Source organism: Diadema setosum, chromosome 15 (genome assembly GCF_964275005.1).
Source record: "Diadema setosum chromosome 15, eeDiaSeto1, whole genome shotgun sequence".
NCBI lineage: Eukaryota > Metazoa > Echinodermata > Echinoidea > Diadematoida > Diadematidae > Diadema > Diadema setosum.
Genome location: NC_092699.1, coordinates 30,933,820 through 30,959,988, shown reverse-complemented (window position 1 = coordinate 30,959,988; position 26,169 = coordinate 30,933,820). Strand labels below are relative to the sequence as shown.

Here is a 26,169-nt window from a genome sequence, read left to right as displayed (position 1 = left end):
TTTAATGATTCCCTTTTCCCACCCCTTTCATGGCCATTATCTCAACACTAAGTATTCATCTACATCCACCATTGATATCCATTTTTTTTTTGTAATGCACCTCATCTAGTTTTGCAGTGTCATGGCAAAGCTGTTGCAAAGCAATGTCTTGGATGCTGCTTGCAAGTTGTCATTTCATTACAGCATGTAGTTCACACGATTGTGTTCTTATACCCTGTTTCAAAGTAAAAGTTCTACAGAAGGTATACATACAGAGTTTGTGTTCAGGCCTGTAACTGGGGGGGGGGGGGGGGTTCAGGGGGTTCGAACGAAACCCACCCCCCTACCCCCCTCCCCACCCTGCTAGCGAGCAGGGTCCACTTGAACAAAAAATATACCCCTCCCAGAGTGAGACCCTATCCCGCTTGGTTACTTAACTCCCTCAGAAAGGTCCACTATTTCCAATTTTGGACCACCCCCCCCCCCCCCCCCCCATAAAAATCCTAGTTACGGGCCTGGTTTTGGCCAATTCAAAGTCACATAAAGTATTGTGTCAGTATAAGACTGTATGCACTTTAAAAGATCTTCAAGGCAAGATATTTAAAGAGGCAGAAAAAAAAAACAGTATAGAAGAAGCAGAAACAGAAAAAGAAGGAGGAGGAGGAGGAAGAGAAGAAGAAACAGAAAGAAGTAGAAAAGCACTCTGAGAGCGCAGACCTTTCGCAGACCTTGTTTCAAAGTAAAAGTTCTACAGAACGTGTGATACATACAGAGTTTGCGTTCAGGCCTGTAACGGGGGGGGGGGGGGGGGTTCAGGGGGTTCGAACGAAACCCACCCCCCACCCTGCTAGCGAGCAGAGTCCGCTTGAACAAAAAATATACCCCTTCCAGAGTGAGACCCTATCCCGCTTGGTTGCTTTAATAACTCCCTCAGAAAGGTCCACTACACGTATTTCCAGTTTTGAACCCCCCCCCCCCCCCCCATAAAAATCCTAGTTACGGACCTGGTGTTGGCCAATTCAAAGTCACATAAAGTATTATGTCCCTATAAGACTTTATGCACTTTAAAAGACCTTCAAGGCAAGATATTTAAAGGGAACACAAACCCAAAGAGCAATGTGGATTGAGTGAAAGTAGCAACATTAGTACGTGTAGAACACATCGGTGAAAGTTTGAGGAAAATTGGACAGTCGATGCAAAAGTTATGAATTTTTAAAGTTTTGGTGTTTGAACCGCTGGATGAGAAGACTACTAGAGGTTATGACGTATGAGTGGACAACAATACAAAGAAAATTTAAAGAAAATTCAACAAAAATTCATTTTTCTAGCATTATGAAAGAGCACTTGACTATTTAAACCGCTTTCAGAAAGCAGGGGGAATAATTGTTACCCTTAAAGGCATAATTTATCATTTGCAGGTGAAACAAAAACCCAGCATTAGTGCTTTAAAATAGTTCTAGTATGTGTGTTAGGGATAGAAACAACCACTGTAAAAATTTGAATTAGTTAAATCAGTGCTAAGTATTGCTAAATATACAAAATGTGAACAATAGTTATAATAAAAATGTTTCCAGACTAAACCGTCTACAGTTACTTTTTGTTAAGAAAAATACTTATATCTCCTTGTATTTTAGGCTTTATAGTGAAAATGTTATGTGGCAGGATGTTTTGTGGTACAACAGACCTAATCATATGCATCAAATGTGATATCTTGAACATTTCAAAATCACTGTTCCCAAAGGTAAACTGGACCTTTAACATATGTCAGTATCAAGTTGATGGAATTTGTAATTTTCATGAAAAATGATTTTTTTGTGGGATTTTCTATATATTTTCTTTATATTGTTGTCCACTCATACGTCATAACCTCTAGTAGTCTCCTCATCCAGCGGTTCCAACACCAAAACTTTAAAAATTCATAATTTTTACATCGATTGTCCGATTTTCTTCAAACTTTAACTGACATTGTGTTCTACTGTGTTGCTGCTTTCACTCAATCCACATTGCTCTTTGGGTTTGCGTTCCCTTTAAAGAGGCGGAAAAAAAATATAGAAGAAGCAGAAACAGAAAAAGGAGGAGGAGGAGAAGAAGAAGAAACAGAAAGAAGTAGAAAAGCACTCTGAGAGCGCAGACCTTTGCCAAGCAGCTCATTTCCACCTCTGATCTTGTTCTCCAAATGAGATACGTATTAAAGTGATTTCCACTCTTTAGATGCATGCTGAAAATTGCCCTATTTCCCACAACAGAAGCCCTTGTTGTTTCACACGTCATCAGCTTCCAGCTGCGCACGCCTCGCCCAAGTAGAGCATACTACACGTACACTTTTTATAGTGTGTGTACTGGTAGGTACGTTTTACAAATGTATGCAAACCTCAGATACGCTCAGCTTGAACTCCCAAGTTCATTGACCGTATCTGCCAAAAGATTACAAATTACCTTAAAGAATTAATTGAAAATTCCTGGATCTCTACCAAAATTTAATCATCTGTTCGTTGTGTCATTATCAGCTTTTCCTATAGATTCAATCCAAATCAGTTCACAACTTTTTGAGTTGTCTTCCACACAGACAGACAAACAAACAAACAAACAAACCAATGCCAGCAAAAACATAACCACCTCCCTTGGTGGAGGTGCAAACATTATCATTTGTTATTTGTACTCGTATCTCTTTAGATGTTTGTTGTGTTTTGTCACTTGTGAAGCGCTTTTAAAACATTTTCGTCTTTAATGAAGTGCTAAATTTTCAATAATATTATTATGAAAAGAGGAAAACAAGAATGAGAAGGACTTGGCAGAATAGGAATGGGAATAGAAGATACAGAGAAATAGGTGGAGAAAAAATTGGAGGAAGTTAAGAAGGGAGAAGAATGGCGAAATGAGTGGACTATTGTAGTCGAAACTAGAAGCTAGGCACCGATGAGATGTTAAAGTAACAAAGAACAGAGCCTGAACAGAAAGTGAACTTTGTTTTTGTCTGTATCAAATCACTTCAGAGGTACTTAAGAGTTATTTTAGGAGTGTGTGTCAGAGCAATTTGCTTTTAGTACACTGTACATTGTACTGCATACATTGTACACTGTAGAAAAGTAGTACTGTACAAGTAGTACAATGTACATTGTACACTCTGTGCATTTTGGTGTACCCCATTATGTACATGTACAACCTACAATGTAACAATACATTGTATGTTTTGTCAGCCTAAATTTCAAATTTAGATCAATATTCTACATATGGCATCAAAATCTTACTAGTATCATTATTACATGTACTACTTTTCTAAAATTCTTACGTGTACATGAGACAGGATACTGTAGATGCAAAATATGGGATCATTGAACTTGAATGAATACAAAATGATTTAGCCCTTTGCTTTACTAGTGGTAATATGATAATCAGCATCTATTTTGTAGTTGTATTTATAACACTGTAATCATTTTTACAACGATAGTGATAATTGCAAGATGCCGGACTGATGTACAAGTAGATGAGCATTGATAAATATTATACAACACCTAAAAAGAATGTACTATGTAGCTATCCAATTGGTCGATTTCCCATCATGTGACGTACAAATGAAATGTCTTTTAATCTTTGTTGTTGTTGTTGTTTGTGTATGTGTTGGGGGGGGGGGGGCTGTTCTGGTGTGGTCAAGGGACAGACTTTTTTTTTTTTTTTAACCATGGATGTACAGTAAGCAAATAATCAACAATGGTGAAGGTGATGGGACAAACTATCACTTCCGAGGTGATCTGGATGTAGCTGTCTTTCCAAAGTGCAGCTGAGGAAAGATAGCGTACACATTCAGATCGCTGAGAAAGTGATAGTTTGTCTCATTGCCTGAAGCCAAAAGTTGATTATTTGCTTTATACTCCACATCTAGCGTCCTAGATATTCCCATTTTATTCCACATCTGAAACCATTTTTAATAGCTGTCTCAGGGTATCCTCAGGGCTTAGGCTACATTTGTACGTAGTTTACTTAAGACAAGACGTACAATGTAGATGACAAAACAACAAATTTGCTCCACGCCCTGCGCGTGGTACCGAAATAAAAGCGCGTTGCACTGTGGTCTATCACTTGACCCAGGTCAAATGATAGACCACAGTGCAACGCACTTTTATTTCGCTCGTACTCAAAATTTTAAGTTGTATCACGCATTTGTAAAGGACTGTGTGCACTAGAAAGAGATCAGTGAAACAAAATGACAGTCATCATTAGAGTATAACAAACTTTTCTTCTCAGGTGATGTGATGGGCAAAACTATGCTTTATCACGTGATCAGCTCTTGACCAATCCTATAGCAAGATTCTTAGTATGTGGAATATACAATGTACAGTGTAATATGTACTACACATCATCAGCGCTGCCACCTGATTATGTGCATCTTTAATGAGTAGGTGGAGATGTTTGGACAATGACGACCATGTACTTTGTGAATCGTCACTTGACAAAAGAGCCATTTCCCTCATTTCAGTCTTATTTGGCTGAGGTGCCTTTTCAGATTTTGAATGTTAATCCTCAATGATGGGGGAGAAGCAAACCTCAAATCAAGACAAATTTTGTATTACTGTCCATGTTTTCTCTGAAACAATGTGCAAAAATGGGAAAAATTAGATTGCAAATCACCATCAAGATGCCGAAATATTTGTTCTCTCTTGAAATGTACATGTTCCACATGCATTTTGCAAATGAAATTGCTAGAGTGACGATTTCCAAAGATAAGCAACAACTTTACTGCACATTATTTTTTCTTGATTAGAGTGTTTTCATCTTCTGCACATCTACATGTATGTAGGTTTTCAATTTCTTGAAGTGCCATTTTTTGCTTTAATCCAGGTAGGCTGTCAGCAGTGATGATAAGATCAAAGCATGTTTAGAATATTTTTGTGACACTTTTGACAGAAACGGGTGCATGAATAGATAATTAACAGAACAAGCAACAAATGTCCATGTGTACATGTAGGCCCATGTTTTAACATTTCCACACAATGTTCTGAAATTTATCTTAAATCAAGTAAAATCAGCAAACAAAAAGTTTTTCTTTCAATTTGTGTCTATTTGATGAAAATGTTCACATTTCAGATTCCCTCTTCTTCTTTCGTGTCTGATTTTGATAAAACTGCACCATCCAGTTTTTGCGTATAATTAACTCAAATCACTAAGCTATCCTTACAGTGTGATACAGGTACAGTGTAATTCCACCTGACATTGCAGTGGTAATATTCCAACAATGTACATGTAGTACCAAATTCTAAACTCCAAAAATGAAATTGGAGTACCATTGTAATGCTGCTTCACTCTGGAAAACTCATCAGGTAAGGAGCTGTGTTTGATGTACAGCTTGTATGTAGTCAAGGGTAGCGTGTAGACACACTATCATCATTAAATTGCGTTACAATATTCAGACAGTCTGGCTGAGTGCAACAATACCCGCAATTTCAGAGGGCAGGTAGCATTTTGTTTACGTACGTGGAGAATGAATTTAACAACATGTATCATACCAGCTGTGTGAAAATCGAGTCCCTTAAGAATATTTACAAGTGTAGCAAGTACAGTTATGTAGGGCTCAATGCTTGTAACATGAGAACAAGCTACTGGCTTGGTTTTCAAGGAAGTATATTTTTCAGGGTTTATTGTTGTGTATGTGTGTGTGTGTGTGTGTGTGTGTGTTGGTGGGTGGCTGAATGGTTTTCCTTGGCAAGATTGTCTTCTAAAGCTTATGAGCAGCTCCCGTAAAATTTCATTTTTGGAGCAGAATGCAGTTTAATTTTCCCTGTGCTTACTCAATCTATGTAATCAACTCGAAGGTACAAATTTCTGTAATATTACAGTGTGTTCAAGCATGATATTTTCAATATTGTTTTTGTCAATATTTCGTAGATTTTTTTTTTTCAATCTACTATCAAGGCATTCCATACATTTAAAATCATTCTTGAATAGTGTGTAAATTATTATATTATATCATGCTATCACAATTTTGAGAATTACAGTAAATCTAGCATCTAAACTTTGCCGATGATGATTTTTTACTCAAAGAAAAGTTTACCATCGTATAATGAGCAATAATTTATTTTGAGTGAGGCTTATAAAACATGATTTGGATGCACCAAAATGGACTGGTCACTCGCCAAACTTAGCTTCAGTTGCGTGCTCATAGTCATACAGACTGCATAAACTTTGAGAAGATTTGTGGGGGTTCCAGAAATTCTCTAAGTTTGAGTGGGAAGCTTTGCCACTTGAAGTTTTGTGAGAAGTTTTAGAGAAGTGTGGAGTCTCGCAGTTGGCAAAACTTTGACAACTTTGAGTTGTTTTGCCGCTGTCACTGTGGCTTGAATGTGTAAATGCAGCAGCGAAGGATGTATGAAGAATTTGAAGAAGATGTTGATGAATCTTTCTTTGTTTGGCAAACAAATTTTATATTTGTGCTCTCTTTTTGAATGGTGCATTGTGTCACTGTTGGTACAATGTGTACAGGGTGCTTTCCCTATTAAAACTGTGACCATTGTACCATGCCGCCTTGTTACCCCCGCCAAGGGAGGAGGTTATGTTTTCGTTACCGTTGATTTGTTTGTTTGTTTGTTTGTCCATGTGCAAAATAACTCAAAATATAGTTAACGGATTTGGATGAAACTAACGGGACACAAGTAACAAATGATGAAATTTTGGTAGTGATCCGATGATTTTGGGGGGAATTTATGAAGGATTTTTTATATTTTGACAGGTAGGTTCAATGAACTTGGGAGTTCAAGCTGCGCTTTTTTGAGGTTTTCAAATGCGCACTAAAGTACGTACATTACCATAAAGAGGTAACAAAGGCTTGTATAATGGGAAATCTTGCGATTTTTCAGCATGTATACCTATGGGTGGAAATCACTGATCTCTGTTTAAGAGCCCAAAGAACTTTTGCCCAGTGGTGGAGAGGAGAAAAATCTCTTTAGAAGAGCAAGGTCATCGGTGAAAAGAAGCTGCTTGGTGGAGGTCTGCGCTTTCAGAGTGCTTTTCTAGTTTATCACTGCTCAGTGGAGAGTAGGAAGTTGCGGCCAAATGTGACGTGGCGTATATGATGGTGTTGTAAATGTACTGTAGGAGCCAATAATGGCTGGTATGAAGGAAAACGCAGTCCCAACATGGAAGTTACCTTGGACGAAGGCTGTGACATGAAAGGCAATAGTCAAGTGAGAATAGACTCTTGATAAGATAACGGTGTGTGGGTGGTCTAATAATGAATTAAACATGACCTCCAGTGTGCAGCTAGAAATGATGTCTCTCATAAGTACATGTATTAACTCTAGTATCATATAGAATATCTGTCATACTCCTCAATCGATCATAACTCAGTACCGGTACAGAAACATTGTAGGGAGACCTGAAATAGTGAAGTCAAGAATCAATTGCTCATGAGAAAGTACTGTATACGTCGATTATTTTGCAAGGTTTTTATTTTTCGCGAATTTTGCGCGTCAGGAGCTATTCGCAAGAATAAAGACACGCAAAAATAATGACTCTAATCCTGATATGAATGTGATGCACATGACAATGTACATTTCTCCGTTCAGCTCAGCACTCCACGATATCGAATCTAACCACTCGCAAAATCATCGGGAAGTCCTGATAGGCAAAACTTTAGACTCGCTATTATGGCTTATACATGTAGTTACAGTACAGTATTCTGCACTAAGTCTGTGCAGTTTTCAGGTTCTCACTAAAAAATGGGGAAATGGATACAATGTATAAAGTGTTTTGTTTTCTTTTTAATTTCTTTGGGGAAATGTTACTCTTTCCTGGATGATGAATTCAACCATGCTCCCTTGATTTCTTTTTTTTTGTCTGCTTGATAGAATTTACTTCTTTTCTTTTTTTTTTAATGATTTGCATTTAACAAGAATGTCTGAAAAAATATTGTTACCTTCATACATGTAGTCATGAAAACATAGGCCAAATTGTTATAAAACATTGTCATATTCTAACATTCTGTTTTTAAGAGTTTGTCATTAGGAATTTCATGAAAACAAAAGGAATGTGAATGTCATTGTAGTTAAGTGACCCAGAGGACTGTCCTGCTTGACACAGGAGGAGTAGTTATGTGACAAAATTTGAGAGGCCTGTATTATAAATGTCGCAGGGTTCCCCTTTAATAGCACTTTGTCTTGATCTGTTGTATTGGTTTCACTGCTGTTTAGATGTATCATAAGTATGAAAAGAGTGAGGGGTGATTCGTTGACTACACTATCATCTTTGGTTTCTGCATAAATTTTATCAAATCATCTTCTAGTTTGAATTTGTACTGTGCATCAACTTCTATCTATTCTGTTCTTTATGATGTCTTTCTATTAGGAACTATGGAACGTTGCAAGCACCCAGCCGCTGTACAACCTGCTCCTGGATCTCAACTTCTACATCTTCCAGTGCATCAACTACTCCGCCGAGCAGGAGGTCCTACTGGATGAGAAGCGGAGACTCTGCGACGTCAAGCCGTTCTGGAGCACGCTGCGCGTCATCCGCAAGGCGGGTGACGTCGAGGACAAGGTTTTGAACTCGCAGATTGGTCTCTGCATCGGCAAGAGTAAGTTTGGTTGCATGTTTGCTTGTTTGTACAGTTTGTTGTGGTTATTGCACCCTTAGGCCCAAATTCACGAAGATGGTACAAATGAAACCATGGTTTAAACCATGGACAAAAACCATGGAGCGCCAACGTGTCGCATGGAATATTTCGTTACGAAATCAGTCATTTCGTTGATGAAATGATTATTTTGTAACGAAATGACAGCATTTTCGTCAAAGAAATGGTCATTTTGCCAACGAAATGACCAATTTCGTAGCAAAATATTCCGTGCGTCACTTGGCGCTTCATGGTTTTTTTGTCCATGGTTTAAACCATGGTTTCATTTGTACCACCTTCGTGAATTCGGGCCTTAGTGTGTAGGTTTACTGGAGGGTACAAAGTACGTTATATGATTGAGCAGTCTTGATGATTTAACTGTGCTACCCCAACACCCTGCCTGTTACATTTCTTGTGTGTGCTGTACTGTTCACTTTTAATCTTGATCAAGATCGTGGTGAACTTTAGGTCCCTAAAAATGTTTCTGGTAATTTTGATTTCATTCTGAAGCCATGAGATTCCATTACTTCATCCTTGAATATCTCATATTGATGAAAGCTTCTTTCATTATGGTTGTTTGATACTCTATTATCATAATTCAACTTTAACATTTTTGAAACTTACTGCAGTTATAATTCTACATACTTTTAAGGATTTGATTCCTCGTCTTCACTATTGAAACTCTAGTTTTGCACCAAGCGGTGAAGCTGCAAACATCCCCTATAAATAATGATGCTTTGCATATTTTAAAGTTATCATATAGGCAAATGTTTATAACCCCCTCCCCAGCAGTGATTAAAGAAACAAAAACAAAAGCAAGAACTCTTTAAATACGCATCAAATGGTGGCATTTCATTTATGTGTTCTTTGCTACATGCCTTTGATGCTTACAGGACATGCTCCTTTCAGTCCATGGTAGTGTATACTGTAAAAGTGGAAATTTTCGCGGTGTTGAAATTTTCGCGCATTTCGCGCAACCAGAAACTAGCGCGAAAATAAAAACACGCGAATATTTTTGCTTGCCATATGTTCCTGTGCGTGATGTCTTGATTCCGCGGAATTAAAAACACGCGAAACTCTTCTGACCCGGCCTAGCGCGAAAAATTAGTCGCGCAAAAATATCCACTTTTACAGTATTGCACAGTGTTCTTGCACAGTCCACTGAACATCTGTAGCAGTCATTACCAAAATGTACAATAGTATATGTGTATTTTTCCAATACTGCAGAGATTTAAGGTGATTAAGTTTGATTAGCCCTATTTCAAAAATTAAACATAATTAAGACTTAAAACTTTCAGGATATGTAGCCCACATATATGAGAGACAGTGGAGATAAAATCATATGAAACCTTACATTTTTCATGTATATTTTTAACAATATGCCTTAAAAATTGGCCATTTTAGGACACCAAATTTGTGACATGATTAGTACCCCTAAGATCAAATGCATCACACTCAACTAAATTATATATTTCTATAAGTGTTTTTGACTGATCTTATTCCAGAACATGCCTATTTGGAATGACATGTAAAGAAAATCCTGTTAATAAACCTTTTTCATTCCTAAAATGCCATTATAAACAGTGCGTAACGCGTGTTACGCTTGGTGTCCACGCGACAACCGTTACACAGAGATCCTAGAAAAGGTTGATCGGAATTCTGAAAATCAATGCATTTTTGCTGTTTTAATGAGCTCAATGGGGGATGAAAAATATGTGACTTTTGTTCCAAAATATTTACATCTTTATGTCAAAATTAACAATGGTAAATCAGCAATTTTTTGGTGTCCAATGTAACCACCGTTACACATGAAGATTTGATCTTTTATTTTGTACATTTCCAATACTATTTACTGGCCTTTCTGATTTTTCTGAGTTCCTTTCCAGGATAGGTATCCAAAAGAAAAGAATATAAATTATATAAAATATTTGGGAAGAAACTATTTGCCTCTTTCTCTTTAGTGTCCAATCGCGACGCGCGTTGCGACACGCGTTATGCATATTTGGAAAATGCCTAAATAAGTACAAACAGTAAAATTCTGCACTGTTATCACAATACATTAGTTACATTATTAACAAATCAAGTTCATAAATATTTTGTGATCAACAATATGTGTTTAAAATTATTTTCAATATTCTATGTAACGGATGTTACATAGGACACCAAGCATTTTCAATGGATTTCCCTATAGGAATGTACACAAAATAACATTTTTCTGATTTAATTTTTTACAGAGCTTTTTTGTGCACTATCTCTCTGTACAACCCTGAATATCAAGAAGTCACTATTCATTAAAATGAAGCTTATTTTGAGGTCATTCTAGTGGAATTTAATTTTTAGTACAATGTCACACTTTTGGTTGCAGTATTGTAAAACTACACATATATACCATATAGCATTTTATCATTTTTGCCTGGTTCATTTGATTTATCAATTGGACATGCAGAGGATTCATTGCTTTACGCAAGTAGAGCTTACAGGTGTATTTCTCTCACACGAGGAGTTGTTTGGAAAACTTATGTACATGTACATGTATTCAATTCCCTTGGTCGTCATAAAATTGTATACATAACTTTCAGGTTGTGTTATATCCTGTGCTGTAAGGAAGGCACTATAAAATTGTTTTAATTTCAAGCATAACTTTATATTTGCTGCACATAATGTAGCATGGCCCAAATATTTCTTCAAGTTCAAGATCATCATTACTAGCACATTTAGAATTTGAAGGTCTACCATATTTAAGATATTTTTACATTCATACGTAGCTCCATAAAGGGCAGAAAGGACAGCCACATGTACTGCATATATGTACACTGGTTTTTATTTACGATTGTTATATCTGAATGTTTCCTGCCATCATATAATACCTACAAATCATATGCCAGCCACTACAAATAAACAATACATGTAAAGACTTTGAACTTCATTCCGTTTCTTGCAATACTTTAGGGCGTAGTTACAATATGGGTTCACCAGTTTGTAATCTTCAGAGTTTTAAAGTTAAATAATTGTTATTGTTATTGTTGTTATTGTTATCATCATTATCATCATCATAATCATTATCATCATCATCATCATCAATCATCATCAGCATCATCATCATCATCATCATCATCATCATCATCATCATCATCATCAATCATCATCATCATCATCATCAGCATCATCATCATCATCATCATCATCATCATCATCATCATCATCATCATCATCATCATCATCATCATCATTTCTATTGCCATTATCTTGATTATCATATTTTCCTCATCATTATCTTCATAATTGCTGCTCGGATTTATGCAATTGTACATATGATGCACCACGCGTTACCCCGGGGTACCGTAGTACCCCGGATTACTGCGTTGTGTAGCGCCACCTCACGTCCATTCGAGAACAGTCAGAGAAAAATGCATGCACTGTGTACGTGTACATAGTCCTTCCCATGCCACTGCATGTTATACTATGCGTGCATGAAAGCTGCGATACCACTAGCGTGTGCTTTAGTGTAGTGCAGTGCAGTGGCTAGCGCGCGCTAGCTCCAGCACCAAAATAATTTCCTCTTTTTGGCACCCAGGGTACAACCTTTTTAAAAATATAAATAATTCAACAAAATGGCTGATTTTTATTTGGTACCCCGGGATACCATTTATGTCATCATATGTAGGCCTCCATGAATACGACCAGATGAAGAACCAGGAGGTGCACGACTTCCGCAGCAACATGCGACGCATGTGCATGGACGTGCAGCGGGACCACATGAAATGGTCTTGGGACCGGAAGGCCATGTACCTGTTTCCGCCCCAGGTGGACTCCAGCCCGGTTGCAGAGAGCAGCCCAGAGCAGTTTCTGGTCAACATGCGGTTCTCCTCCAGTCTGGTAAGGACTCCCTTATGGGGCAGTACATATTAAAACTATTGTTCACCACTTGTCCGGTCAGAGAAGCAGATTTACAAATTGTTGCAGAACATTTGCCTGAACATGCCCAAACAGAAAGTCCAAAAATGTTAGAGAAAATGATATAGAAAATCACTTTGCAAGTCAAGGGCTTGATAAAACATGATAATTTGAATAAACAGCACACATGGATTCACAAGCTCAAACACATTGTGGTATTAACAAACTTGGATCAATTGAGTGTTGGTGTTGCATTGCATTGAAACTTCTTCACATAAGTGTTGGAAAGTTTTGCTGAAATGAAATCAAGGTGCATTGCATCACTTAACAGTCATTACTTCATGGCTTCTGTATTGTTGACCACGTTGGTTTAAAAGGGGGAAGTGAAAGAAGGTGGCTTTAAAACTTTTGCTTGCCCAGTGTGGGCAAGCATTTTCTCTCATTGTCCCAGAACTCGTGCCTGCCTTTGATTTTAACTTGCCCCTTGCACTTTGGCAAGCCCTTATCCAGCACCTTGCCCTCAACCCCCCCCCCCCCCCAATGACAACACTAGTTTGGATACCATTTGCCCCGAATGCAATACAAAACCAGGGCGTCCCACCTGCTATACATGTAGCGTGCATTGAAAATGTGCTGGTACAAAGCCTGGTGCATGAAAATTATTGAAACAAACCGACAGATACTTATATATCCTTATTTTGTAAAACCATCTGCTCTACTTTGTTGTTTACGCTCAGCAAATAAAATGCAATAAAGTTTACTCTCTCCTACACATTTATTTGTCACTGTGTGCTTGCACAGAATATGATGGGGACCTTTGAATGTTTTTATGTGTGTGAATGTATGTGTGTTTGTTTCATTTTGTCATAGTGTCTGTCTGTAAATCTCCATGGCCGCCTGTAGGCCTATCTCTTCGACTTTTGTTCCTCTTTTTTCTTTCATTTCTTCCCCCCCCCCCCACACACACGCACATTAGCACACTCTCACCCAAAATTGTCATGTACTACCTCAGATACATTATATCTGTTGACTTGAGGAGTGACTTTGTCCTGCTTCAAGAAAATGTAAGTTTTCTGATCCAAAGCCAATCCGCTTAATGATTGGCAAAGGAGGATTTAGGGAGGGCCTTTAGGATTTAGGGAGGGCCTTTAGCAATGCTGAAACATGGTGGCCACCGTGAACGGTAGAAAGGTCAAGTGAAATTCTTTGCTTTCTGGGATTCTAGAAAAGAAACACCTTTTCACTGGATGATTAAAGGTATTGTTTACCATTGGGAGCACATATCACGTTTGATGCACATAATAGTTCAGGGGCCCCTTTCATAGAACTTGTTATCAGTGACAACTACCACATTTCTTTGACAAATTTGCTCTCAGCCAATCAGATGCAAGGATTTCAGTAGCTTGTCACATCTATGACAACTTGTCACTGATAACAAGTTTTATGAAACGGGACCCACTGGTGTATCACAAAACATTTTACCATGTAAAAATTTTGCAATAAAGGCTAAAATATAAGGGGATATCATTATCATTCTCAATAAACCATACCAGTAGATGGTTTATTCTAGAAACAATTTTATTATACACTAACTATTGTTCATATTTTTTATTTTTTATTTTTTATTTTTTTTTTACAATACAGCTGTACTTAACTTTGATTATACGGATTACCATTTTAGCATTGGTTGTTTCTATCCCTAACTCACATTTCAGAACTATTTTGAAGCACTAGAGCTGGGTTTCTGTTTCATCTGCAAGTGGTAAATAATGCCTTTGACAAAGCTTTCCAGACAAGCAATGCAACTCTGACTGTGCTGCTCCCTCTCTGATCATGACACTCTCTCCTTTATTTATCCCAATCGCCTCCTCCACTCAGTCAACAACGTCACTCCTGAGGGTGAACAGTCGGGACCGGCCAGAGGACCTTGTGCAGAAGGCCCAGAAGAAGATGTACCAGCAGGCCACGCAGGCCGACGATTACGTCCTCAAGATCCGCAGCTGCGAGGACTTCCTCCTCGGACGTCACCCGCTCATCAACTACAAGGTCAGCCTCTCTCTCTTTCTCTTAATAATGATGTTGGCTCACGGTATGGAGGGAAACTGGCATATTTACAAATAATATTTATAAATCCATTGACAATTTTTGAAAAGTTTGGACACAAGACATATAATATCTAGCCAGAAATACTGTGTGCACCAAATATTTTGTGAGGTTTTTATTTTTGCAAATTTCACGAGTCAGGTGCCATTCATCAATTTAAAGACACACAAAAATATTGACTCTGATTCCGATATGATTGTGACGTGCACGTATACATGTTTCCCTCTCAGTGCTTTACTCCACGATTGCGAGTTTAACTACTTGCGAAATTATCAAGAAGTCCCGATTCGCAGAGAGTTAACCTCGCTATTAATTTGGCATATACATTGTACAGTGGTTGAAACTGCTTGCCAAACATACAAATTTGCTTGCACAAAAGCACTTTACAGAAGATGAAAGTAACTACTCCCTGTACGGGAATGAAAAATTCCATTGCCACCTCAACAAGCTCTGGACACATTTAATTGGGTGTGAACACATAGGCAAAGACATTGATATTGATGAGGCATTACTAAAGATCTCATATTTGTGTTATCATGCCGGTTGCCAGCTACAATTGTGTCTTTGCATGCCTCGAAGTTATTGGTTTAACAGTGTGTTATCTGTGTCATTTTTATCAAATTAAGTTGATTTACAAGCAATTTGAGGCATAAATCCAAGTTTCTTCTCCCAAATGCACCCTTCGTAACCCAGTACATCCGGAAGACGCTCAAGGTGAATGAGAAGCCAGAGCTGATCCTGATCCACAAGTCGGAACTGAAGGTGGACGAGCGGTGCCAGGACCCGATGTTCAACGTCCTCTCCCAGAAGGAGGAGGAGGCCCCGCCCCTACCGTCCAAGCAGAGCCGTTACGTCAGCTGGGACATCGATGAAAAAGTCAGCGTCACCTTCCATAGCGCCAAAAGTGTCAATGTCATCGAGAGGTCGGGGGTACGTTTACGGACTTTTGATTTTCTAAGAAATCCCCAATATGATACCTTTCCATATCACCAAGAAAACTGCATGGATGTTCACAATCACTTTTTTTATTGCAACTGACTGACAAATTGCCTTACATCGATGTAAATAAGCACTGAATTGATCAGTGTTTTAGTAGTAGCCATGATAAAAGAAATCATGGGCATACATACTGGAGCAGGACTTGAACCTATGACCTCCTGATCTCTGGACAGGCGTCATCTCCACTAGACCACCGAGCTTCTGCCTGACAGCAAGTCTTGGTTCTATTCCTTATGGCAAGCAGTGGGTACTGCGTAATTATTCAAATTCATGAAATTTCTCATGAATTTGAATCATCATTTTTGTTTTCATTTCATGAAAGAGTATAAAGATAAGATTCTGTTAATAGCACATCTCCACCATGTTGTAGCTCAGAAGTCACCATGATTTAGGTTCGTCTTTTTTTTTTTTTCCTGTCATGCCATGCTTTAACTATTTTTTCTTACCATATACAGTGTAATTCAAAACTACCTGGAGATATTGCAGTGAGAGTTCAGTGATTTGAGGGGGAAATGATGAAATCATATCAAATTTAGAATAATGAGGGATAACGTGTAGGAAATTTTTCCACCTGAAATGTTGAAATAGAGCCTAAAGTGGACAAATATTTGACAAATCTTAATCAACTTTTATAGTGCATGTGTGAAGTGCAAATTTTTCAATGTCTTTCAATCTAGCGGTCTATATATCTATGAATCTGTCTGCCTGTCTTCCTATCTGTTTTGTATCTATCTTTACCTATATTGATCTGTATGTTGGTTTATTTAAGATTGAACCTCATTTTAACAGGCTGCTTTGGACCACTGAAGCTTTCTTGCTTTATCAGCTATCTTGTTATATCAGGGATAAAATCAAAAGAATATATTAGGGGAATAGAAGGTACAAAATTACCTCACAGTAGCAGTAATGAAAACAGGAGAGTACTAGGTAATGGGACATGCATAATTACCTTGCTATATTGGGTTTGTTTGTTTGTTTGTTCATTTGCCTTCTGAGAAGATGGCTAGATAGCCCATATTCAGTTACACTGGGTAAAGCTGGTCTTCCATGGGGTCCAGTTGGATGTGAGGTGGGACCACTTCATCCGGTTAAACACCCTGCTCTTTGCGATGAATGAATGAAGCCGTATCTTTATACGTGCACGAATTGTGACTCTCTCACACACAGGACCTCCATTTTATGTCCTCTCCGAGGGAAAGAGTGTTTTGCCTCTTGCTAGAGGAGATGGTATGATTACACACAACATTGCTCAGTCCAGACTCAGGTATCAACCCGGGTCGCTTAGGTCGGAGGCAGACGTGCTACCGACTGAGCGAACTCACCACCCTATTAATCTTTCTATAATGAAATTCCACCATATCTAATCATCTCTCTGTCCACTTCTCATTTTTTCCTCCACCCAGGTGAAAGTAAAAGCGGGTGTGTTCCACGGAGGGGAGGAGCTGTGCACCTTCTTCAGCTCCAAGGAGGTTGAGGGTCCCGACCCAACCTGGGAGGAGACCTACGAGGCGGACATCAGGGTCAGTGACCTGCCCCGCATGGCCAAACTCTGCATCCTAATCTACACGTACAGCAGCAAGAAGCTGGCCAAGAACACATCAGCCGGTCAGCTCAACCAGGAAAAGACCAAGAAGAGGAATGTTCGCAAGGTAGGGAGGGTTATTTTTACCTCCGCCAAGGGAGAAGGTTATGTTTTCGTTACCGTTGGTTTGTTTGTTTGTTAGTTTGTTTGTCCGTGTGCAATATAACTCCAAAAGAAGTTAACAGATTTGGATGAAACTTACAGGAAAGGTTGAGAATTACACAAGTAACAGATGATTAAATTTTGGTAGTGATCCGAGAATTTTGGGGGAATTTATGAAGGATTTTTTATACTTTGACAGGTAGGGTCAATGAACTTGGGAGTTCAGGCTGCGCGTATTTGAGATTTGCATGTCCGCACTCAAGTGCATGCTCTACATCGTAGTTTCTGCTAGGGCGAGGCGCGCCATCAGCTTAGGGTTTATGATGTAACAAAGGCTTCTATATTGGGAAATCGGGCGACTGTCACGCACACAATGCTATAAGTACGTATGGGTGGAAATCACTGGTATCTCTATGGAAGAACAAGATCAGTGGTGGAAATGAGCTGCATGCTTGGCGGAGGTCTGCGCTCTCAGAGTGCTTCTCTAGTTTTGACGTTTTTTTTTCTTGAGTGGCGACGTGGAATAACTTTTCTGCTGAGTTATTCTGTCAGTAGATCTTCGGTGTGATTTGAATTCCTGTTAATTGATAGATCAATGCTAAGGGTATTACCTATTAGGAGGCTTTAAAGAGGGAGCTGTGTAGATTAGTTTCTGCTATGTAACATTATATACTCAGATCCCCAATGAGATTGCGAATAGCTTGTCAGGTGTTAGGCTGAATTCTAAAAGTTTGTTCATTGCAGTATCATGAGAGTTTGATTCAGAGTCTGCTATTCATGTACACAGTAACCATATGGTCAGAACAATACAATATTCGATACAAATGTGTTTGACGAACTGTGAAAATTCAGGGTTGTTTAGTGCAGTGGAGTGATGTATGGACGATAAGCGGTCTGGTGTTTATTCCGCCACCTGTTCGCAACAGTGTAATGTAAGAAAGACAAAGACCGTGATAACATACAGCAGTAGCGATGATACGTGTGAATATTTTGAAATTCTGCTCAGCATGTTGACCTCTGTGTATCTTGGTCCACCCAGGAGGTCGTCCCGATTGCGTGGGTGAACACCACATTCTTTGACTACCGGTCCCAGCTACGTACGGGGCAGACCAAGCTCTATATGTGGCCCGCCTCGGAGGCGGCCGACCTCAACCCCCTGGGTCCCTGCGAGTCCAACCCTAACCGGGATGACACCACCTCCATCGAGCTTTCGTTCCACCTGTACAGGCAAGGCACTGTCTCTTACCCGACGTTCGACAAGGTCCTCGAGAGGGCGGCAGATATTGCTCGCAATATTGACGCTCCATTCCAAGCCCCATCGGTGAGTCACTTTATTCTCTTCTTTGTAAGCGTTTGAGTCTTATCGTCAAAATCTGTAGCCCTTGACGCACATACACGTATTCATATAATCTTGTAAGAAGCACCATACCTTTTTGTTGAGAACAGTCGGTCTGTACATCAAGCACATTTGTATTCTTCTAGTCCTTTGCCTATTGTATGTCCGGTTTTAAAGGTACAGTTTACCTTTGTTAGCAGTGATTTAACCCTATTCCCACCGGGGGGGGGGGGGGGCATTTTGGCCCCCCCCCTCGACGTTTCGCGTGATTATTCCGCAACGTGTGATGCTCTCGCCGCGACATTTTATGACTTTTTTCTTTCAAGTATCGCGCAACTTTTGAGACCAAATTTGTCGCTCCCGGACATACCGTTTTGAAGCCACGCCCCTTTGAAAAAAATCTGTTGACCCAAAAATTGCTCAAAAACGTGATTTTGTGTACAAATCCAATGTAAATTGTGTTTTTGCAATTAATTCATATAAAAACAAATATTTTTACTCGCAATGGCTGATAATGATTTATTTTAGCCTGATTATGCTTTAAAAAAGTTCTGCGACAAATATTGACGAAAAACCAACAAAAACAAAAAGTAAAAAAACAAAGAAATACATAAGAAATTCAATAAACAATGAAATACATAAGAAACAATTATGAAGCCGAATTTTTGCTTCAATATTATTGTTGAGGGTATTGAAAAGAATATGTTCACCAAAAAGTAGAAGTCTTGGAGCTTTATTTTTTGATTTATAGGCAAAAATTTTTTTTTGCATAAATTAGCATAAATTAATTAATATAAAATACATAGATTAAAATTTGAAAAATCTAACTATACAGTCTTGTAGATTACATTGGCCTCTATCTCAGTGCAAATTTTCGCGAGGATCGCGCGATCCATGACAGAGATCTGAAGGGGGGGCCAAAAACCCAGAGACTTGCTCAGGCACTAGTTATGTCTCGCATTGACTTTTGCAACAGTCTCTTGTATGGTCTGCCTGATGCGCAAATCAACAGACTGCAGAGAGTTCAAAATTCAGTTGCTAGGCTTATTGCTAAACGTCGTTCACGTGAGTCGGTTACCCCACTACTGAGAGAACTGCATACGTAAGAATCCGCGAACGAATTACAGTGTAACTTCAGGATTCTTTTGTTAACTTTTAAATGTTTGGGAAATATTGCACCGGTTTATCTTCAACAGTTGATAACTGAATACCTACCCTCCCGGAACTTGCGGTCTAACAACAAATCACTTTTAATACCTCCTCCTGTCAATACACAATCTTATGGTTCTAGATCTTTTCAGTCAGCATCACCTCAACTGTGGAACAGTTTACCTGAATGCTTGAAACAAACAGACTCAATAGACAAATTTAAATCCATGTTAAAAACGTATTTGTTTATTGAGTAGTATTATGACTGTGTCTCATGTCTTATACCGTTACTGAAACTGTACCTTCTTCTTCTTTCTCTCTTCTTCCCTTTCTATTGTTTTCTTTTTCCCATAGCGCTTAGAGACATTTTATGTAATAACGCGCTATATAAATGTTGTGAATTATTATTATTATTATTGATTTAGTAATGACACTGTATGCAATATAATTTTTTGCACCGTAGGGCACTTTTTTTTTGCGCCATAGGGCACTTTTTTTTTTGCACCATACAAAGGAATACATAAGGTGTCACCACTTTGGGCACTAGAAGAAATAGATAGAAACCTCTTAGTCTGAGTGCAGTTAGGCTTTGGTTTTGCACTGAAGACCTTATTCATTTTTTTTTTGTCAGCTGAAAAAACCCAGAAGTGGCACGCTACAGAACTACAGAAGTTGCGCTGAAGACATTTTTTTTTTTTGCTCGTTAGCTTATGAAACCCAGAAGTGGCATCACAGTCTGAAGTGGCCTCCCCTTCCTCCACTTTTGAAATTGTGTCACTGGCCATGATATTTAATTTATGTTATACTTGTAAGACTTATTAATCAATATTTTTTTTTTATTGCTTTTAGTACCGGTAGTAATAGTATGATTATTGCTTCTACTGATATTATCTTAGTATTGTTACTGTTTTGATACAATAGTTACTACGATTATTTCATTTGTCACTGTAGCATTATCTTTGTACTGTTAATGTTATTCTTAATTTTGTTTCTATTATTTTTCTATACTTGCTGCTCAAATATAGTTTGGAAGAGGTATATACTTGATTATACAGTGTAGTATCTTTACTAAGTCAAAAATATGAGGGACTTGAAATAGACTCACAATACTTGCTACTTTTGAGTTGAGTGATGCTTTGTTCGTGCCAATGAAACGGGAACATTTACATCTGTAATTCGTTAATATAGTGTGGGATATCATTGTCCTGTGTAGGCCCTATTAAAAGTCATCACGTTGTATTTTGTGGTTGTTGTTGAGCAGGAGGAGTCCATGCAGCTCCTGCGCCAGATCGTGGAGAAGGATCCCCTGGAGCCCCTGAGTGAACAGGAGCGGGAGGACCTGTGGGAGGCTCGGCAGGACTGCCGGGACACGCTCCCCCACGCCCTACCCAGGCTCCTCAAATGTGTGCACTGGAACCACAAGGACGAGGTGGCACAGGTGTGTGCAAGTGGCCGTGCTTGACATGAATCATTATGGGTTGGACTAAGGAGGGCTCACCTGTGTATGGTTAATACCTATAGTGACACATATTACTATGGATGGGACTAAGAATGGCCCATCTATAAACTGTAGGCCCTATGTCTTGTTTATACCTATGCCAACACTTATAATTATGGATGGGACCTATGAGAGCTCATCTGTGTATGGTTGATGTCTGTGCAAACACATACTACTCGGGGTGGGACTATAAGCAGAGCCCAGCCATGCATTGCTGTTGCCTGGCCCTGCCAACTTGTATTCCTATTACTAAGGCTAGAGTTACAAGTGTAATTCACATATTGGCGTGATGCCCAGATTATACATGTATGCAGGACGTGGTAGCACACTATGTACAATTGTACCATCAGAGGATAATTACACTTGGTCTATTTAGCAACCTTTTTTAAAAAGGTAGTGAGGGCAAAATTCTGATGATATGTTTAACAGTGGATCCATACCTGAATACCTGAATTGAACATGCAATTGTACTGTTGTTACTGGTACTGATTTTCATTTCCTACTTTATAATTCGTTTTTTTATTGAAACAACATTCCGTCGAACTTTGTTTTTATGGTTGTACAATCATATGTCTTTAATATTCATGACATAGACCTTAAAAATGACATATTACATATGTGAAAGCTGTTATTGCCCTCAGGTGAAGCATATATGTTAGCATATTATTGTACCCTGAAATTACATGAATTTTATGTAAATACCCTAAACATTTTTTTTTTTTCCAGTGGCCTCACTAAGAACTTTCTTCATAGATATAAACTGTGAAGAAGAAAAGAAATCTAATGAGAATCTAAAATGTTAAAGATAACTCACATGGTGTGTTATGTCTTACTTTTATAATCATGTTAAACCTTAGCTGTTTTTCTTCAAGCTCATCTTATTATTTTCTATTTTCAACTATTAAATGCAAACACTATAAAGGAGAGTTTGACTCACAAAGTCGAACAGTTTCACTGGATGACAAATTATTTCTGTTTTCTCAAAAACTCTTCCCCAAAGATGCAAGCACTGCTACAAATATGGCCGCCCCTCAAGCCAGAGGAGGCGATGGAGCTTCTAGACTACCGTTACCCAGACGTCTCTGTCAGACAGTTTGCGGTAGAATGTCTCAAGTCACTTACGTAAGTCGTCTCACAGAGCTGTGTTTGAATGATTACATATCATCCCATTTCCACCAAGAAAAGAAAATGATAAATTGATATATTACTTCTAAAGTTTGCATCAACGAGCCTCAAAAAAAAAAGTGTGAACAAAATGCAAAGATTTCTTCTGTTTTGTGTGAAATACCGCTTTTTATTTTCATCTAATTGCTAACCTTTCCGCTCTCAAGTGTATGCTCATAGGATACAGCCTTTTTTTTTTTGCAATTACTCCCCCCCCCCCAGATTGTACCTCTGAATTATTTCTCTTTATTATCAATGTACCGTGTAATTTGTATTATTACGTAATTGTCAATATTTTGTATTCACCAAGTCTATTAATTCTTCTTTAAAAATCCTTTGATTTGTACAAAAGAAAAATGTATTTGTATATGTGTCATGAAATCGCAGAAATGAATCAATATCAAATGTCAATATCATATCAATATCAACCTCTGCCTCAAAAGCTCTACAGACTTCAGCAACAAAGATGAATGATTTGTTTTAATCTGATTCGAGTTAAGTGATATGGTAACGGTCAATCAGTAAAGCCCTGTCTGTGGTCATTTCTCTCCCACAGTGATGACCAGTTCTCTCAGTATCTTCTCCAGCTAGTCCAGGCCCTGAAGTACGAGACCCACTTGGACTGTGCCCTTGGCAGGTTTCTTTTAGACAGGGCCCTCTCGAACCAACGCATTGGACATTTCCTCTTTTGGCACTTGAGGTAGGCATAACAAAAAGAACTTGTTTGTAGAGCTACGAGTTGTGTTTCAGTAGGGATTGACAGCTTTGTTTATAAGCCATTTTGGATTTATATCTTGTGCATGAGCACATAGAAGTCAGGTGTCATTGCAAAAAGCAACAAAATGTGACAGAGAGTTGTAATGACCAATGTCAGCGACACAGCGCCTGAGCAGTTTCTTTACATTGCAATGAAAGAACATTTCCGAACATTCCAGGCACAGTTGTAGCTTGCAAACAGCTACATTTTTTCTTCAGTGTAAGATTATTGATTTTCTATTCTAGATGGGCAACCTGATTCAGGATTATGATTTGTGTTTTGAAAACAAAACAAAATTGAGTAATTACTAGCAATTCTTAGGACTTTTGCATCAACCCCACACATTGTACGTAAATTTTGTCCAATAAAATTGCGAACATTTCCAGAGAAATAGAAGTGTTGCACTTGCACACAACAGATGCCTGGGTCACATTTTTCATAAAATTCTCCCTGCTCTGTGCAATTGTTCCTTAGGGCGGAGATGCACCAGGCAGCTGTTACCACTCGCTTCGGCCTGATGCTGGAGGCGTACTGCAGGGGGAGCATGGCTCACATCAAAACACTTAGCAAACAGGTGAGGCAAATCCAGAATAGACCTGTTTGGCATTGGCTCTTTTTTTTTTTTATGTTGATATCTATTTCCATCATAAATGCCTAACAAAAGTTGATTTATGCACTGATGCAGCAATATATTCTAAATAATTACATATTTAGAGCAAGCTACAAATGATAGGTAAATCAGTGTGATGGACAGGATCTGAGAACACACGGGAAGGAATAATATAACACAGTCATGCAGGTCTTTTGATGAAGTGGAAAAATACAATAGGGAACATGTATAAAAATCTGTGAGGTTAGGTGATTTTCACTCATGGTGAAGTCTGTCTGTGGCAGCTTGTAGAGAAACTAAAGTACAATATATATATCATTCTTGGCACTGCGGCTATTGTGAGTGCACTATTACCTTTTAATAGCAGGTGGCAACATTTTCGTGTGTTGTTAAATTCGCGGTCCAACGGTGATTTGCAAAATTTGTGAAAATAAAGGCTTAAAGGTAGGGGATACCTTTTACAGACCTCCCAAAATGCAGCAAAACATTAAATATGAACCTCAGGGGACTTGTTTAGGCCACTGCTGAGAAATTTGGAAGTCAACAGTTATCTACAATTTGAATAATGCACAAAACTCAACTACTCAGTAGATCTGTGTGTCAGCCACACTTAAGCCTTTTTGTTGCAGTCTTCTGTATTTTTTATCTATAAACACAAATCTAAAAGTATAAGAGCTGATGTAATAACATATAGAGTGTGTGGCAAGAATGTATATAGAAATGTTTGTAAGTTTTGATGAACTTTCTTCACAAAATATACATGATGGACACACATGCAGTGCATGGGTCTGCAAAGGTAGCCTAGTAATGTACTGGAATTTACGGTGAGCCCCGAAAAAAAATTCATTTCAAAATCTAACGGTCAATAAAAATGTACTAAATGTTACCTTCCACTTTCAATACTTTATGGGAGTTTCTAAAATGATACTCTCTTCAACATACCACTGTATTTATACAACTCTTCATTTAAGGCATGCAAATGGGATTCCCTACCTTTAATATACAGTATACAAGCTTGTTCAAAATGTATTCCTACATTATGATATGACAGTGTATGAAGCACAGATAATACACCATACTATTCTACAGTCACAAAGCTGATGATACATGTGATGGCAATCTGAGAAGAGTTGAGAGAGAGAGGTAAGTAGGTGAAGTGACCATGCTGACCTTTGACCTTTGACCTTTCCAGGTAGAGTCGCTGAACAAGATGAAGAACCTGAATGAGCTGATCAAGTCCAAGCAGGCCAAGCAGCAGGACAAGTCGGACCTGCGGCTCATGATGAGGCAGGTTCTCGAGCAGGAGTCCTACGCCGACACTCTCTCCAACTTCATCTCACCGTCTTCCCCCTCCTACAAACTCAAATGTCTCAGGTAGGACTCACGAGGGCGGCATCATCCACAATCAAACTCTTGCTTCTATCATCCCCTCCCCCTGCAAATTTGTATCTTCCCCACATTCTAAAAAAAAAAAGAATCTTAACTGTACTCTGCTTTCTTTGTCTATTGGTGCAGATGTTTTGTCAATGAATAGAGATTTCCTAATCCCACTAATCCCCATCATGTCATCAAGGCATTCTTCTTGGACTGAGGCACATTGCTTTGACTGAGTGGGCTTGATAACTTTTACAACAAGGCCAAGTTTTGATGGATTACTGAATGCTGGTGACAAAGCTTGTAAAGTAAGTTAAGTGCCAGGGCACATAAAAAGTGGAGGAACAATGTACAGGAAGACCACATTAGTATGTATGGAACTTAGACACACAGTCTTGTAGGAGCTACAACTGGGACTTCCTTGATCTTTGAATTTCAGTATAAACTTAAGTTATCATGCAAAGTTCTTACATCTGTGTTGTAGTACATGTATTATTGGTAGTAGAGTTTGTAGTCTGCCTCTGATCTTTTTTTTTTTTTTTTTTTCCCAATACTTCAACTCACTTGAAGGCTAAGGCTAAGAAATCAAAAGCTGTTGTTGATAATGCTCAGGCTATATTTGCAACCACATTTTTGCTTGTGCCCTTATACTGCTGTATAACCAAAGAGCTTTTTCCCAGTAAGAACTAGAGTGCAGAGTATGCATACACCCTGTACTATTGTTTTGTGAGCGCACAGGAGCACCGGTTGACGACGACGCGGTAAGGTCACCCATCATGCTAACACCCTAGCAAACAAGCAATCGGGAGCAGCCAAATCTAGAAGTGCTACTCGCATAAAAGTTAAAATACGCGCTGTAAAAATGTTACTTCACTACGCAAAATGTCTGCCATTACTAAGTGGGTAATGGCAGCCCCCATGATATCTCAGACACCATTATGTAGTTTGCCCTTTGGTTGTGGAGAGGAGAAAAATCTTCTTGTGTGCAACATACATCCATGAAGCTGGTGGGTTCAGAGGTCA

At 38.7% G+C, this 26,169-nt stretch overlaps 1 protein-coding gene across 1 annotated transcript in view; it reads left to right on the top strand.

Annotated features, from left to right (window-relative positions):
- Positions 1-26,169, top strand: part of LOC140239324 (phosphatidylinositol 4,5-bisphosphate 3-kinase catalytic subunit beta isoform-like) — a 63,309-nt gene that overhangs the window by 14,406 nt on the left and 22,734 nt on the right. Inside the window, exons 3-13 of the mRNA XM_072319197.1 lie at positions 8,314-8,542; positions 12,243-12,454; positions 14,351-14,518; positions 15,269-15,505; positions 16,978-17,223; positions 18,298-18,579; positions 21,005-21,181; positions 22,242-22,363; positions 22,962-23,105; positions 23,637-23,736; positions 24,965-25,146. Coding sequence (XP_072175298.1) covers positions 8,314-8,542; positions 12,243-12,454; positions 14,351-14,518; positions 15,269-15,505; positions 16,978-17,223; positions 18,298-18,579; positions 21,005-21,181; positions 22,242-22,363; positions 22,962-23,105; positions 23,637-23,736; positions 24,965-25,146 — 2,099 coding nt within the window. The remainder of the gene's footprint in view (positions 1-8,313; positions 8,543-12,242; positions 12,455-14,350; positions 14,519-15,268; positions 15,506-16,977; positions 17,224-18,297; positions 18,580-21,004; positions 21,182-22,241; positions 22,364-22,961; positions 23,106-23,636; positions 23,737-24,964; positions 25,147-26,169) is intronic.